The sequence below is a fragment of the Lagenorhynchus albirostris genome, chromosome 16, assembly GCF_949774975.1.
Source record: "Lagenorhynchus albirostris chromosome 16, mLagAlb1.1, whole genome shotgun sequence".
In the NCBI taxonomy this organism is placed as follows: domain Eukaryota; kingdom Metazoa; phylum Chordata; class Mammalia; order Artiodactyla; family Delphinidae; genus Lagenorhynchus; species Lagenorhynchus albirostris.
Window position 1 is genome coordinate 24,285,274 of NC_083110.1, and position 17,490 is coordinate 24,302,763.

Consider the following 17,490-nt stretch of genomic DNA (forward strand, 5'->3'; position numbering starts at 1 on the left):
CGTGAACAATGTTTTTATATCTTCAGCCAAACTCCTGTTGAAGACACAGCTCATCATCACCTGGGTTCTTTATGTTAAGATTTATACAACTTTTTCTTGGGTTGAGAACCAGAAAAGGATTCTCTCCTGAAAAATTATGTTCCTTTTTATCAGATAAGAATTATAATAATTGGTGTTTTCCTTTCTGGAATTTAGTTCAAGTATATGTGTGTGTGTGTGTGTGTGTGTGTGTGTGTGTGTGTGTGTGTGTGTGTGTGTGTGTGTGTGTGTGTGTGTGTGTGTGCGCGTGTGTGTGTTTAGGCCACACTGCACGGCTTGCGGGATCTTAGTTCCCCCACCAGGGATCAAACCTAGGGCCCCGGCAGTGAAAGCGCCAAGTCCTAACCACTGGACTGCCAAGAATTCCCATAGTTCAAGTATACTGATGCTTGAAAACACCACTAAATGTTAAAGTTCTAGTACAATTATTATCTCACCTCAGTTTTTAGACAGAATTTTCTTCCCATTCCATCTTTATGGTTTCTAATCTGTCTGACTTTAACATTTCTTTTGTATATATGTCCTCATTCTAAACTACCTCAAACCACTGGAATTAGATGCGGCATCAAAAACAAAACCATGAACAGATGCAAAGTCTGCCTTACAAGTAGAAACAAACTCTTTCAACCTATCCCTAGGATTTATCAAGAGGGAGAATTAAAGAGCGGGAGAGAATCCAATGGTTTGCTTGATAAATGCTCTTTGTCTTGGTGACCAAACTATTCCACCTTGGATACCACTGAGCACACTCTTCAATGGAGAGACATATGAGGCAATAATTAGGGACATTTGTCCGTGGGTATTTTTCCTCTTCTCCTCTCCTCATTCTTGTCCCTTTTTAACTTCTTATTTGGTTTTACTTCAGGACTACTGGGAACACTTAGGTATGAGTAGAGTGTTACGGGAGCTAAAGAAGAGCCGCACATTTGTCAGACTATATACTCAGAGACATGGCACTGTTTGTGTTCGACATATCACAAAGAAAAGTCACAAGGGACACATTTAGTGCTTCAGCACTACTGAACATCGTGAATAATTCATTTGAAATCTACACAGCTACGTGAGCCTTTAGCCTAAGAATTGAAATGAAAGTTCTATTTCTGGTCAGGTGACATACTTTAAACTCAAATACCACCCCCAAATTTAAAACGAACATTCAACTACCCATTTCTTTAAAATATCTATGTATCACCACAATTTTAATTAAACGCCAATATAGCCACATTTAATACCTCAATTTAAAAAGCCATTAAATTAAGCTACAGCATGTTATATAGTAGACTATTCATTTCCAATGTTTTCCACCTTTATATTTTAATTTGCGATCTTTACATCATAAAAGGTTCAGGTTAGAAATGCAATTATTTATTGACATTTTTTTTCTAAGCATACCAAGTACAAAGACTGAGATCGAAGATCAAGAATAAGGAAGAAGGGGTGGGATAGGGAGGGTGGGAGGGAGAGGGAAGAGATATGGGAACATATGTATATGTATAACTGATTCACTTTGTTATAAAGCAGAAACTAACACACCATTGTAAAGCAATTATACTCCAATAAAGATGTAAAAAAGAAAAAAAGGAATAAGAAGGAAAAAGAAGTTAGGTGATACATTTTACACCAGGGCTTTATTATAAGTATCCTTTTTTTTTTTTTTTTTTAGGAGACTTTTCTTCCTTTTAGGAAAACAGGGCACTTCTGGACAATACAAACAACCAATTCTGATTCTCACCCCTCTAGCCAATCAGGTAGATTAATTTTGCACTATATACTTTTAAAACAAGTGTGTATAACAGAGGGAAGGTGAGAGAAGAAGGCTGGGGAGGCCTGCTTTACTTGCTGGTTTTAAACCTTTCCAGCTTTTTGAAAAGAGCAACTTTAAAAAATTTTTGCCTGCATTGCAGATTTTTGGCAGGGTAACGTGTCCTATTTCAAAAGCTTTGCTGAATTTGAAAAACTACAATTACTGTTTTCATCCTGTCATGTCAAAAATTCTTAGGAACTATTAAGGCTGCTCTTCATTCCCTATGCACACCAACTCTGACACGCTTAAAGGGTTCAGATTTGGCATTTAGTCACAAAAGACACCAAGAGACATAAAAGGGAGGAACTCAACTAAATCCTCACATAGCTCAGGATAAGGCTTCAGTGATTAAAATCCTGTGACCTGATTTTCATAAGGTAAAAAACCAAATACCTCTCTGAACAAATATTTTATCCGCCTTTAATTTTTTTGTTAGCAGGATTATCCTAATGGCAGCCAAAAACTGCAGCTGCTTTCAGTTTTGTTTAGCAAAAAGTAATCTGGGAAGTTAAAGTATCAGAAGTGATTTTTAAACAAGGTAAAATTGCTCTGCTTTGTAACGTAAAGCATAAAATTTTATTTTATGCAAGGAAAACTGTAAATATCTAATTACAAACACCAAATTATTTTGAATTTTAGGTCAGATAGAGAGAAAATAGTTGCCCATCACTATGCAAAGAACAAGACAAAGAAGTATTCTTTGCTGTTTGAAATTCAGAAAGAACAGGCAGCTGCAAACATGATCAGCTTATGATTTTGCTCAAGAAAAATATTTTGTCTTCAAAACAATTAATGGAAAAAAGAAAACTGGTCCACAAATAAGTCTTTGTATTACAGTTTCATATACAACATAACTTGAGAAAAAATTTAAATCCTTTTACCTTGTTTTACCCAATGAACCAGGTAACCCACTTCTACAAGGCCATGTCAGAATAGTATATTTTACAATTGAATAAAAATAAAACTGTATTTTACAATTGAATAAAAATAAAACTATTCAAGTCAGTTAATTTTCAAGTTTCTCTTGGTTTGCTTCAATCTTAAGTAAAAGGAACAAAGGAAGGGGGGCTCAGAAGATATGATCCTTTGAAACAGAGCTGTTAGGTCAGATGTATATGCAAATTAAAATCTTACAGTAAAAAGAATAACAACTCTGCCGTCAGAACAGCAATGTTTTCCCTGAGCCAAAACCGACTGCTTGGACAGTTTTTGGTATCCTTACTGACTCAAACAAAACTACCTTTATTAAAGAAAAGAAAATTAAAGACTGCATTTCTGAAATACAGTGAAGACTCTCCTATGGAATCATGTTATAATGTTTGAGTTACTATGGTAAGCACAATAACGGCCCTCCAAAGATGCCCATGTTCTACTCTTTGGAATTTGTAAATATACTACCTTACATGGCAAAGAAGATTTTGCAGATGTGATTAAGGCTAAAGAGTTTAAGGTGGGGAGATTACTCTGGATTATCTGGGTGGGCTCAATTAAATCACACACATCCTTAAAAGCAGAGAACCTGTCCCTGCTGTGGCCAGAGAGAGAGATGTAACAGATTGAGGGTCAAACAGATGCAACATTGTTAGTTTTGAAGATGGAGGAAGGAGGCTACTAGCCAAGTACTGTGGGTGGCCTCTAAATCAGGACTTTAAAGACAAGGAAATAGATTCTTCCCTAGAGCCTCCAAAAAGGAACACAACCCTGCCAGTAACTTGATTTTAGCCCCGTGAAACTGTGGGACTCGAGAGACATTGTTCCAGCTAATGATTAAGAACTCTGCAGACAATAGGGGCTTCTTAGACAATGGGTGAATTTCCAGGATGTCCGGCCCCCTTCCGAGAAGGAGGGAGATAACAAAATGTAAAAAAGGTGTCTGTCAAAGACCAATCAGGCAGCTGGGGAGAAGGAGGGAGATAACAAAATGTAAAAAAGGTGTCTGTCAAAGACCAATCAGGCAGCTGGGGACAAGTTCCCTCTCTGGTCCGAGCCTAAGCCGGGACCAATCAGCAGGAGAACACAACCAAATCTATAATTTACATACGGGGAAGTGGGAACCTATAAAACTGACATATTCGCGCCCAAAAAGGTTCCTTCTTCGACCTCCTGCGTGAGGACCAAGGAACCCCGGTGCACCGGCCTTCAATAAACCTCTTGCGTTTTGCATCGACTTCCGACTCTTGTTGTTTCCTGGGCGAGTCGAAACTCCTAGGAGACCGCGCAGGTCTAACAAAACCCCTATCAGATTTCTGCCCCACAGAACTGTAAGATTATAAATTTGTCTTGTTTTAAGCCACCAAGATTGTAGTAATATGTTACAGCAGCACAGAAAACTAATACAGTAGCCTACACTCTTCTATAGATAATGAAGAGAATTTCCTTTTTGAGAAAAGAATGGGATGTCCTTGTTAAAGAACAAAATTTGCCAACTGAACTGGTAAAATTTAAGGTAGAGCCTTTCCACACAAATCTGTAAATATATGCTTTAAATCCATTTTAAACCTTTTAGACAATAATCCAATGTTGAGTGTTACAAATGGGTGAGTCAACAAATTTTGTTCCCATGTCACCCAGCTCCCTAGTCCAAAAACAAGTCTGTGATACCAGAAAGAAGCCAGTACAGGGTGACCACCCTTCCCCACTCCTGTGGATTACTCACTCAATGAATTCCTCTTTACACTGCTGTAGCATCTCACATGTCTGCTGGATCTCTTGCTCACTCAAAAGCACCAACATCCCAATAGTTAGGTGAAGCTTCTTAGGATTCTGGAAAATGGTGCTATCAACCCCGTGATCCTATTATCAAAGGGAGAAAAAACAAGAAACTCAGCCCATACAAAAGTACATGGCAGGAACTGTAAGGCCAAATGGCCCGAGGCAGGGGAATGCAATCAGACTCACAGGTTGAAACTGACCTGGAGACTTTCCGGACCACCCAGTTCCAGGAAATGACCTGGGGACTTTCCACCCAGCCCAGCCTTCCCGCCTTTCGAGGGGCGGGACTAACGGTCCCCCACAATACCCGAAAAGACCACCAAATAAGGAATACCCTGCGCCCTCCTGGATTCACCACACCCCTTTCCCTTCTTCCCCTATAAATTCTGCCCAAACCCTCGCCCAGGCGCGACTTCTCTGGCCCCTTTCTCTCGGACCAGTGAACTTCGCCCGGGAGCGTTCCCAAATAAAGCTTGTTTAAGCTCTCCCCCGTTTCTTGGTGCCGTTCCTTACAGGAACAGAATTGAGTGCAGAGAAATAAACCCACACATCCATGACCAACTGATTTTCAACCAGGCTGCCAGGACAATTTAATGGAGAAAGAAGAGTCTCTTCAACAAATGATTTTGGGACAACTGAATATCTACATGCAAGAATGATGTGAACTCATACCATATACTATATACAAAACCTATGTCAAAATGGATCAATGATATGAGTTAAAACCATAAAATTATAAAATTCTTAGAAGAAAAAGAGAGGAAAATCTCGATGACCTTGGATTTGGCAATGGATTCTTAGATATGACACCAATAGTATGGTAACAAGAAAAATCAGATTAGACATCAAACTTTAAAACTTTTGTGTATCAAAGGACTACCAAGAAAGTGAAAAAGACACCATCACAACACTGTTAATCAACTATACTCCAATAGAAAGTAAGAAGTTAAAACAAAAAATAAAGTGAAAAAGACAACCTACAGAATGGGAGAAATATTTGCAAACCATACATCTGACAAGGGTCATGTTGTATCCATAATATACAAAGAGCACGTACAAAGCTCAACAACTAAAAGATAGCTCGATTTAAAGAAAGAAAAAGGGACTTCTCTGGTGGCGCAGTGGTTAAGAATCCACCTGCCAATGCAGGGGACACGGGTTCGAGCCCTGGTCCGGGAAGATCCCACATGCCACAGAGCAACTAAGCCCATGCGCCACAACTATTGAGCCTGTGCTCTAGAGCCCGCGAGCCACAACTACTGAGCCCACATGCCACAACTACTGAAGCCTGTACACCTAGAGCCTGAGCTCCGAAACAAGAGAAGCTACCACAATGAGAAGCCCACGCACCACAACAAAGAGAAGACCCCGCTCGCCACAACTAGAGAAAGCTTGCATGCAGCAACATAGACCCATCAACGAAGACCCAACGCAGCCAAAAATTAATTAATTCATTTTTTTTAAAAGAGAAAAAGGAAAAGGACTTGAGTAGATATTTCTCCAAAGAAGAAATACAAATGGCCAACAGGCACATGTCGATGTTCAACTTCTTCAGTCATTAAGAGAAATGCAAATCAAAGCCACAGTGAGGTACCATTTCACACCGATCAGGCTGTCTATAATCAAAAAAGTGGAAAACAAGTGCTGGCAAGGATGTGCTTCATGGGTATGGGATTCCCCTTTGGGGTGATGAAAACATATGGAATGATAGAGAGTTGGTACTTACACAACACTGCTAATGCACAAAAGGCCACTGAATCATTCATTTTAAAATGGTTAATTTTATGTTAGGCGAATTTCACTTCAAGAAATATTTTTTAAAAAAATGAACTGGTAGCCTGATAAAATGTTATGCCCAGGAAAAACAGAATGCTACCTAATTACAGGTTCTAAGAATAGCTTTTGTTCCTCATCAGCTTTATTAGTTCCAGAGCAACTGGGCCTCTTATGGGCTTCCCCAAAGATAATATACTCTTTATAAAAAAGTTTCTATCTTAGCAGACACTGCAGTATTTTCAGGTAAAATATTTTGTGTAAGAACAAACCGCCCCAGGCTTCCCTGGTGGCGCAGTGGTTGAGAATCCGCCTGCCAACGCAGGGGACACGGGTTCAAGCCCTGGTCCAGGAAGATCCCACATGCCACGGAGCAACTAAGCCCGTGCACCACAACTACTTAGCCTGCCCTCTAGAGCCCGCACGCCTAGAACCTGTGCTCCGCAATGAGAAGCCACCACAATGAGAAGCCAGAGCACCTCAACGAAGAGTAGCCCCCTCTCGCCACAACTAGGCAAAGCCCACGTGCAGCAATGCAGAAAGAGAGAGATAGAGAAAAAGAGAAAGAGAAAGAAAGACAGAAAGAGAGAGAGAAAGAAAGAAACTAACTTATTAAAAAAAGAATAAACTGTCCCAAGCAAAGGTGAGTGAAAAATGAATTTGGAGAGCTATCCAGACACTGGAGTAGCCACATAAAATATGGTCATCCTTTTCTAGCATAATCATTCCTTGCACTTTAAAACTTCTGTCTCCCCCACTTTTAAACTGACAAGAAATTCACTTAGCACACAATTAACCATTTTTATTTTTTATTTATTTATTTTTGCTGTACGCGGGCCTCTCACTGTTGTGGCCTCTCCCGTTGCAGAGCACACAGGCTCCGGACGCACAGGCTCAGCGGCCATGGCTCACGGGCCCAGCCGCTCCGCGGCATGCGGGATCTTCCTGGACCGGGGCACGAACCCACGTCCCCTGCATCGGCAGGCGGACTCTCAACCACTGCGCCACCAGAGAAGCCCCACAATTAACCATTTTAGAGTGTACAAAATTTAATGGTATTTAGTGTATTCACAATTTTGTACAACCACCATCTCTCTTTAGTTTGAAAACTTTTTCAGCACCCCATAAAAACACTTCATACTTATTAAATAATCACTCCCTATTTCCCATTGCTCATCCCCTGGTAACCTCTAGTTTGCTTTCTGTCTCTTCGGATTTGCCTATAATGGATATGGCAAATAAAAGGAATCATACCATATATGACCTTTGTGTCTAGCTTCTTTCACTTAGCATGTTTTCAAACTTCATTCAAGTTGCAGCATATATCTGTACTTCATCCTTTTTCATGGCTCAATAATATTCCACTGTATGCATATAACACAGTTTGTTTATCCATTTATCCCTTGATGGTCATTTGGATTGATTCCATCTTTTGGCTATTATTAATAATGCAGCTTTAAAAAACATCTGTGTCAACATCCATGTTGATATATGTTTTCAACTCTTTTGGATATATACTAAGGTGTGGAATTTCTGGGTCCTATGATGACTCTATGTTTAACTTACTGAGGAACCACCAAACTTTTCCACAGGAACTGAACCATTTTACATTCCAAGCAGCAATGTACGAGGGTTCCTATTTCTCTACACTTTCACCAACACTTAATATTTTCCTTTTTAAATTTTACTATAGTCATCCTAGTAGGTGTAAAGTGGTACCACATTGTGGTTTTGATTTGCTTCTCACTATTGACCAATGATGCTGAACATCTTTTCATGTCCCTGTTGGACATTTGTACATCCCCTTTGGAGAAATGTCTATTTAAATCCTTTGCCCATTTTCTGTCTTTTTATTGTTGAGTTATAAGGATTCTTTATATATTCTGATAGTAGTCCCATATCAGATCATGAATCCCTTTTGAAGATAAATAGGTCTCAAATTTCATTAAACTCATTTTGCAAATGAAGACAAGAAAAAAAAAGTTGTGAATCTTATCCTCCAACAGGAGTAAAGCAGGAATTCTTCTATCTCTGAATTACAAGTTCTTATCCCATAATCTGATCCCTGGACTAATAAACCACCCCAAAAGCAGAAAAATGTATTTATCAAATGCAGATAGCTTATATCCTGCTCTTGGTTTGCCTAAGACTGCCTGATTTTTGCCTTGGCAAGAGGAATTAATAGATTATTCATTTTCTAAGTGTTAATGGAGCTTGAGCTATTTTTACATCTGATGAAGAGTTTTATAATTCTACACATCAACCCAAACTGCCTCATTTAATGAAAGTGATTTTAAGGAACAATCAACTTTAAATGTGTCAAGGAAGGCTAAGTGCAATACTTATCATCCCAGCTGCTGTAACCCACGGCGGAATCTGTCACTTTAGAAAGGCATGCAAAGACCCACAAATGATTCCAATATGCACAACCCCACCCCAAACTACAGTTGAGAATTGCTCCCCTAATAATAAGAGCTAATATTTCTTGAGGCTTACTCTGCCCCAGGCATTTCTTATGAACTTTATATACACAAACACCCTACGAGCAAAGTATTGGGCTGGCCAAAAAGTTTTTCCATAAGATCTTACGGAAAAAACCAAATGAACTTTTTGGCCAACCCAATAGTATTATCCCCATTTTACAGATGAGGAAACTGAGGCACAGAGAAATAAAGCCACTTTCCCAAAGTAACACTGTTAGGAGGGGATGAAGTTAAAATTCAAACCCAGGTAGTCAGGCCCCAAAGCCTACACTTTTGATCAATATTACTCTGCCTCTCTAGTAATAGTTGCCCAAAGGACTCTGGAACAATGAGGCCATCATCCAGAGGCAAGGCATTATACATGTCAACAAAACTCACACAATAGTCTGATCACCAGACTAGTCCTGAAAATAAGGCAAATATCATAATTCCATGAAAAGTAGTTTTAATCCTTGTCTTTTCTGAGATATGAGCATCAAAAGCATAAGCATAACCCATAAAGAAGAAAAAAAGGATTAACTGAACTTGATCAAAGTTAAAAACTTGTGCTTCAAAAGATACATTAGGAAAGTGAGAAGACAAGCCACAGAGAAAAAATTATTTGGGAGAAAAATATTTGCAAATCATATATCTGATAAATATAAAAATTTTTTAAATTCAATAATAAAATCATACACAATCCAATTCAAAAATGAGCAGAGTATCTGAATAGACATTTCACCAAAGAAGATATACTAATGGCTAATAAACATATGAAAAGGTGTTGAACATCATTAGTCTTTTAGGAAATGCAAATCAACACCAAAATGAGACATCACTTCATGCTCACTAGAATGACTGTAATCAAAAAGACAGACAATAACAAACACTGGTGAGGATATGGAGAAACTGAACTGCTGAATACATTGCTGGGAGGAATGGAGAATGGTGCAGCCCCTCTGGAAAACAGTTTGGCAGTTCCTCAAAAAGTTAAACGTGAATTTTCAGTACAACCCAGACGTTTCATTCCTAGGACTCTACTCAAGAGAAATGAAGATGTAGGTCCACATAAAAACTTGTAAGTGAATGTCACAGCAGTATTATTTATAAGAACCGAAAAGTGGAAGTAATCCAAATATCTATCAACTGGTGAAGGGATAAACAAAATTTAGTACAGTCATACAACGAAATACTACTAGGCAACATACACATGTAATAATATGAATAAACTACAAAAACAATAACTAAGTAAAAGAAGCCAGATGCAAAAACTACATATTATACGATTCCATTTATGTGAAATATTCAGAAGAGGCAGATCTGTAGAGACTGAAAGCCAGATGGTTGCCTGGGGTTAGGGCTGGGACTGCAAATAGGCATAAGGGACATTTCTGGAGTGACAGGAATGTTCTAGAAATACAATTAGATTATGGTTATGATTGCACAACTCCGTAAATTTACTAAAAATGATTGAACTGTACACTTGAAATGGGTGGGTTTTTTGGTATGTAAACTGTACCTCAATAAAGCTGTTAAATATAAAAATGTGTATGCCGGGCTTCCCTGGTGGTGCGGTGGTTGAGAGTCCGCCTGCCGATGCAGGGGACGCGGGTTCGAGCCCCGGTCCAGGAAGATCCCACATGCCGCAGAGTGGCTGGGCCCGTGAGCCATGGCCGCTGAGCCTGCACGTCCAGAGCCTGTGCTCCGCAACGGGAGAGGCCACAACAGTGAGAGGCCCGCGTACCGCAAAAAAAAAAATCTGTATGCCTTTTCTTTTTAAGAGCATCTTAGCAATCCTGACACAAGTTTTCACCTATAACTCAACCTGCTGAGAGCTATCCTCATGGAATAGTTTACTCGACCTCTGATCAACTCTTATTTGACCTTTTGTATTTGATGACTTCCCAAAGGTCTTTCAACATATAATGTTAAAAACACCATGTACACACAGAAATCTCTGTGGATGGCAAAGCTGTTATCTCAAACCACTGAGGCAAATATGATTTTTGTTAATAAATGATACTGGGGCAACTGGATAGCCATTTGGAAAAAGAATAAAATTATATTCATTCATTACACCACACACAAGAATAAACTCCAAATTAAAGACTGAAACGTAAAAAAACAAACTATACAAGAAAACAAGATGGGTAAATTCCTCTTTAACCTGGATGTAGAAAAAGGCTGTCAAACTAAGACTAGAAATCCAGATGCAATAAGACCAATAAATTTGATTACTTAAAAAGAGAAAACTTTTACATGGCAAAAAATATAAGCAAAGTTAAAAGACAATACACTAGAAGAAAATACTTGCAACATATATCACAGATAAAGGGTTAATATCTCTAATATAAAAAGAACTTTTAAAAATCAAAGGAAAATGACTAAAAATGCTACTGAGCAATAGACAAAAGACATAAAGAGACACTTCACAAAAATAAAAATGACTCAAACATGGGAAGATGTACATGGTTATTACATTAAAAAAATTCCAATTCTCAGGAAATATATATTGAGGTGTGAGGGGTAAAGGGTCATGACATATGCAGTGCACTTTAAAGTAGTTCAGAAAGGATGAAAAAAGAGAAAGAGAGAATGATAAAACAAAGTAAAATATTAACAAGTGAATCTGAGTAGAGTACTATCCTTAGTCTTATAACTTTTCTGTGAGTTTAAAATTATTAGTATCCTACTGTTACTATAACAAATTACCACAAACTTAGTGGTTTAAACCAACATAAATTTATTAGCTTACTATCTAGAAAAAAGAAGCTCTAGAACTTTTCTTCCCTTACCTTTTTCTTTGGGAGCCTACCACTTCAGTCAACTTGAGTTCCCTGGCCATAAAAATAGTAAATACTTGGAAACAAAACAGAGAGAACACAAAAGAGCAAGGAAAGGAACACAAGGGATACCCAAAGGCAACATAAACTGAAGTCTTTGGGGGAATTGTGAGTCATAAGAGTTCAGACAGGCTTTAACTGTACTGTAGATTATATAATGCATATGAAACCCTACTGGACAGTCTTTTAATAAATGGAGAAACACCCTAAATTCTACCCTGCCTAGGAATGCCATCTACCAAGAGAAGCGTTTCTCTTACTGAACTATCTAAATTTAATGTGGAACCAAACAATCTTCAAGGCAATGGCATAGATCTCTAGAGCCACTATTTTTCTTTGCTTGGAATATATCATATTTCTACCCGCAAGCTTCTTCACTGTAATGAATACAGGCCAACAACAAATTCTTTTCTCCAGGGGTTTAATTACACTGGGCCCTGCTCCAAGTTCACCATTACTCGGAGCCAGAACTATTTTACTTTGTTAGGTTGGCCACCCAGGCTGGCGCCTGAAAATCCTAACGGTGGTGACCTTCCACCCAGCAAGCAGAAGCAAAGGGTGAAGTAACAAGAATCCCCTAGGGTGATTCTATCTAGATTGGGGGGTTGGGTTCTTTATGGCTAAGTCATATCTATGAGTCTCAGTTTCTTTATTTGTTAAATAAGACCTCATCCAAGGAAAAAATGCATGCAAAAGCTACCTCCACAGAAAGCTTATGTGCAGGCCTAAGCCCCAGTTCAGAGTTCAAAGTCGAGTTCTAACTCAGCAGTCCTAGGTGCAAGACCTTAACCCTCTCATTCAAACTGCAGCTCCATGATTTATCAGCAGTCACCATATGATCACAGTGCCTTCACTGATTTCACTTTTAATCCAGCTCTCGGGGTCCACGGGGACAGAACTGCTGGCAGTGCTATCAGAATGAACAATTAACAAGGAATAGTGAAATCTAAAAATGTCATGCTTGGGGAAAAGGCCAGTAGAGAGAAGTATGGATTAGCCCACTTTTTTTTCCTTAAAGCCCCAGTAAGAACTCAAACCATTCTGTCCACACAGTTGGGATATAACATAGGTACATCTGCCAGAGCTATCAGCTGGCAGAAGTGAAGCCTCTCTTCAGACTCAGATCCCAAAGGTCATGCTCCATTACATGAGAGTTAAGAAAAGAATGCCTATGAATCTGATCCAAATGTGTAGCACCCAGAACATATATAATGTACAGCACTTGGCCTTGACAGTACGTGCTGAGAGCCAGAAACAAAAAAAATAATCCTCAAATTATATTCACAGATATCATCTTCCAGGAATTCCAGGCATAAAAAGGTTTGGGATTTAGCTACAAAAGGCTTCTAACCTGGAATACAGAGTTTAGGGTTCTAATTCCAACTCTACTATAAACCAGCTATGATCAGGCAAACCATCTCACTTCTTTAGACCCTGGTTTCCTTCTCTGTAAGATGAGGGAGATGACCCAGTTTACCTCTAGCTCAAAGGTCCTATAGATTTTTTACATGCTCTCACAAAACCTATAAATAAGTACGAAACAGGTATTTGTGAGGGGTCTACCAATTCACTTCCTGATATTCTATGCAAAGAAAGAGAGGAAATAAGTACGGAAGCCTTCCCCTATGCTCATTATATTTTCTTTCTTTTTTATGGCCAAATCCCAGACAATCACTCCTGGGTGGGTGATATATACCTACCTCATTCACATAGAAAAGTTATTCATATAAGACTGGTGAAAAGAGCATTTGGCTTTGCAACCAGATAGGCCTGGTTTCAAATTCTATTTCTGCTACCTATCCATAATATTACTTGAAGTGAGTTACTCACTGCTCTGAAACTCAATTTCATCATCTCTAAAACACACATTTCCTTCTCAGGGTTGTTCTGAGGCCTCTGGCACTAGTACGGAATAAATACAGGCTTTCCCCCTTCTTGCTTTTTATATGACTAGGCTACACTCTAAACAAATGCCATCTTTACTCTTCCTTTTAAAGCACCCTCAAGAGCTAATTAGGCTCTGCTGAGTCATTTCTATCCTTTAAGACTGTTCACAAATGCTGACTTTGATTTGAGAGTCTCTGTATGTTATTAATCAAATAATTGTTATGCTGAAAAAGCTTCAGAAAACAGGGTTTTGACTCTTCTATCTTATAAATTCTATCCAGACATACTTACAGGAAAGTGGAGAGGTTCTTAAAAACAAAGGATCAGCTTTTACAGTGACCAGAAAAAATGAACGTTCTCACGCATGGTCTAAATATCCTTACCCACCTGAAAAGGAGCAAAAAGCATCTCCCCTTAACTAAAGGATACAACTCTCTTATGTTGATAAGCACAATGAATAGTTAAACATACTTTTCTAAAAACTTAACTATTCCTCTATAAGTTACTTGTAAGCACTAGCTGGCAATCCATCTACCAACCTACATTTATTCCCAAAGACAGACAATGATCACTTAAACATTAGTGATGAGTTAATGGTACACCTCCTATTCAAGTCAGATCCTCCGCTCCTTCTTGATGCTACACTTACCCTCATCTCCTATACGGTAATCCGTGCTATTATTACAAGAGCAAACACAATACTAACTATGCACCATGCTCTGCTCTAAACACCTTAAATTTATTAACTCATTTACTCTTCACATCAACACTAAAGGTAGGCACCATTATTATCCCCACTTTAGAGAGATCTCTAAAATATCTCTGGAACATATCCTCTCCTGAATATGCCACAGGCCTTTGTCTTTTTTTTTTTAATTTATTTTTGGCTGCACTGAGTCTTTGTTGCTGTGCGCGGGCTTTCTCTAGTTGTGGCGAGCGGGGGTTACTCTTTGTTGCAGTGCACGGGCTTCTCACTGAGGTGGCTTCTCTTGCTGCGGAGCATGGGCTCTAGGAGCGCAGGCTTCAGTAGCTGCAGCATGTGGTCTCAGTAGTTGTGGCTCGCGGGCTCTAGAAGCACAGGCTCAGTAGTTGTGGCACATGGGCTTAGTTGCTCCATGGCATGTGGGATCTTCCTGGACCAGAGATCGAACCCATGTCCCCTGCACTGGCAGGCAGATTCTTAACCACTGTACCACCAGGGAAGCCCTTAGTCTTTTTTTTAATAGACGGTATCAATAGTCTCTAACTGGTAGATGCCTCTCGTACCCCACTCCTTAACTCTCGATCCATCCTCCACACTGCCTTCAGAGGCAACTACAATGCTAAGTTAATCACATTAGTCCCTACTTAAAATCTTTGCCGGTTCCTGACTATAAAATACATTCAAAATCCTTAATCCACACATGACCTTTCACAACCTGGATACCATTCACCTTTCCACTCTTGACTCCTACCTCTTCCCTACCCTACTCACTTTCCAGGTTGCAGTCTTAACAAACTCCTAACTCTTCCCTGAACACAGCAGACTAGAACACCTCCATACCTTGCAAGTGCCAGTTCCTCTGCCCAGAATGCTCATCCCCCTTTGCCAGAACTCTTGTTCTTCTTTCAAGACTCAATTCAAGTGTCACCTCCCTTAATAAGCCTTTTCCAACCACTGGAGAATCTCTCCTCTGTGAACCCACTGCACTCCCTCTAATAGCACTTAACTCACAGTACTCTATTTCTATAAGAACACCGTTTCCCCCCAGTAGAGTATGGGATCCATAAGGTAGAGTCCATTGTTAGCACAAAATATATAGCCTGGACAACGGTAGACATTTAAAAAATAGTGAATGAATGAATAAAAGATAAACACTTATTCACAACAATCATCTCCATCCAAATGGTACACTATATGAATCTTGTAACATCTCCTTTTCTTACTTTCTCACCTAACATTAGAACTCAGGAGTTCACAACTTTTATTACAACCAAAGACAACTACAGGCACACCTTGTTTAATTGTGCTTCACTTTACTGTGCTTCGCAGATATTATGTTTTTTACAAATTGAAGTTTTGTGGCAACTCTGAGTGGAGCAAGTCTATTGCTGCCATTTTTCCAACAGCATTATTTTTAATTAAGGTATATACATTTTTTAGACATAATACTATTGCACACTTAATAGACTATAGTAAAGTGTAAACATAACTTTCATATGCACTGGGAAACCAAAAAATTCATATGTCTCACTTTATTGCAGTGGTCTGGAACCAAATGTGCAATATCTCCAAGGTATGCCTGTATCCGTCTTCATTCTAAATTAGTTCACAAGACAATTACACATGAAATTACACATGAAAAATTACACATGAAAAATCCTAAATTATTAGGATCCTAAAAATCCTAAAAATTACACATGAAAAATCCTAAATTATCCACTAAAGCTTTTATATATAAATTTTCTTCTTCAGTGAATAATACTAAATGGAAAAAACTGATCCTAACTTGGGGAGAGGGGATGGACCCCAAATCCATTAGCCATTTCTGCCCAGTGTCAGCCTTCACACCACAGTATGAGCAGCATGATGTAGTTTTTGTTCTATAACCTGTTCAGGTTCTCCAGGCAGCCTGAGAAATCCCCTGTTGCTTCAGACAGATCTACAAAGCCTTCAGAATGCTCCACCAAACACAGTTTTGAATTACTATTTTTCATTACTGATGTGCTTTTCTACTGGACCCTGCTGTGAGATAAATTGGAATTATATTAGCATTACTAGCTATAGATAGATTGAGAGATATACAGGGTTTTAACATACTTCTTGAACTTACAGACAGTGAGACATCTTTGAATCTTAATGCAAGAGAGGAAAGAGTGAAAAAATAAGGTGCAGTTCATCTGCAGATCACATAGATGAAAAACACCTTGCTGGTGTCTGTGAGCAGCTAAATCCCACATTAAATACTCAGGCTTAGGGAGCTGAAGCACAAGGATGATGATGATGATGTCTGTAGTCAAACATTTCTTATATAATTGATCAGCACAAAGAAAAGTGATTTCAGGAAACGTTATTCTAAAAGGTAAATCCAGGGTTCCCTTAGAGAGTCAAGGATGAGGTCAAGGACAAGCATGCTACCAAATAAAGAGAGAAAAGGGGCCCACTATTTTAAGGGAAGAAAAGAGTTCAAGGAAGGGTGAGGGAAGGATAGGATGAGAGCCGGGAGTAGAAAAGTCAGCTGCATCAAAATGTGACTCTCACAACAATGTTTTAAAATGAACATTAATGCTACAGTAGGCAGAATTCTAAGAATGACCCTCAAAGACCCTTAACCTCATATAATCCCCTCTCCTTTGACTGTGGGTGGAACCTGTGAATGTGATATCACGGCTGTGATTATACTCAGTTATACGGCACAGCTGACCTTAATCAGGCAGATTATCCCAGTAAGCCTGACCTATACACATGAGCTCTTTAAAAAGCAGAGTTTTCTCTGGCTGGTGGCAAAGTCAGAGACTCAAAGCACAAGCAGGATTTGACAGAAGTGAGAAGGGCCCCATGTCAAGGAAACAGGGACTTCAGACCTACAGCCACGAGGAACTGAATTCTGCCAACAATGTGAATGAACTTGGAAGTGGATTCTCCTCCAGGGCCTCCAGGTAAGAGACCGGTCTGGCCAATAACTTGATTTTGGCCTTGTGAGACCCAAAGCAGAGAACCCTCTCGAGGCCACCAGGTCTTCTAATCTACAGAGCTACTACAATACTGTGAGATGATAAATGCGTGTTGTTTTAAGCTGCTAAGATTGTGGTAATTTATTACACAGCAACAGAAAACTAATATAGAGTAGGGTATAAATGTAATCTAATAAATTCCTTTTCCAATATTACTTTTCACCTCAGAGATCCCAAAAGGACTTCTTTTATTTGACATAAGCTGCAAAGGACGATAAATTTACCTTCTCAAAGAAAGAAAAAAAAATTAATATTA

At 39.1% G+C, this 17,490-nt stretch overlaps 1 protein-coding gene across 9 annotated transcripts in view; it reads right to left on the bottom strand.

The window, feature by feature from the left end:
- The window catches only part of ASCC1 (activating signal cointegrator 1 complex subunit 1), a 110,325-nt gene that overhangs the window by 53,820 nt on the left and 39,015 nt on the right, over positions 1–17,490 (bottom strand). For all 9 annotated transcript variants that reach the window (XR_009536182.1, XM_060126779.1, XM_060126780.1 and 6 more), the window contains one exon: positions 4,500–4,636. Coding sequence is in view for 8 of the 9 variants with exons in the window: in XM_060126779.1 (XP_059982762.1) it covers positions 4,500–4,636 (137 nt within the window). In the remaining variant the exon portion in view is untranslated. The remainder of the gene's footprint in view (positions 1–4,499; positions 4,637–17,490) is intronic.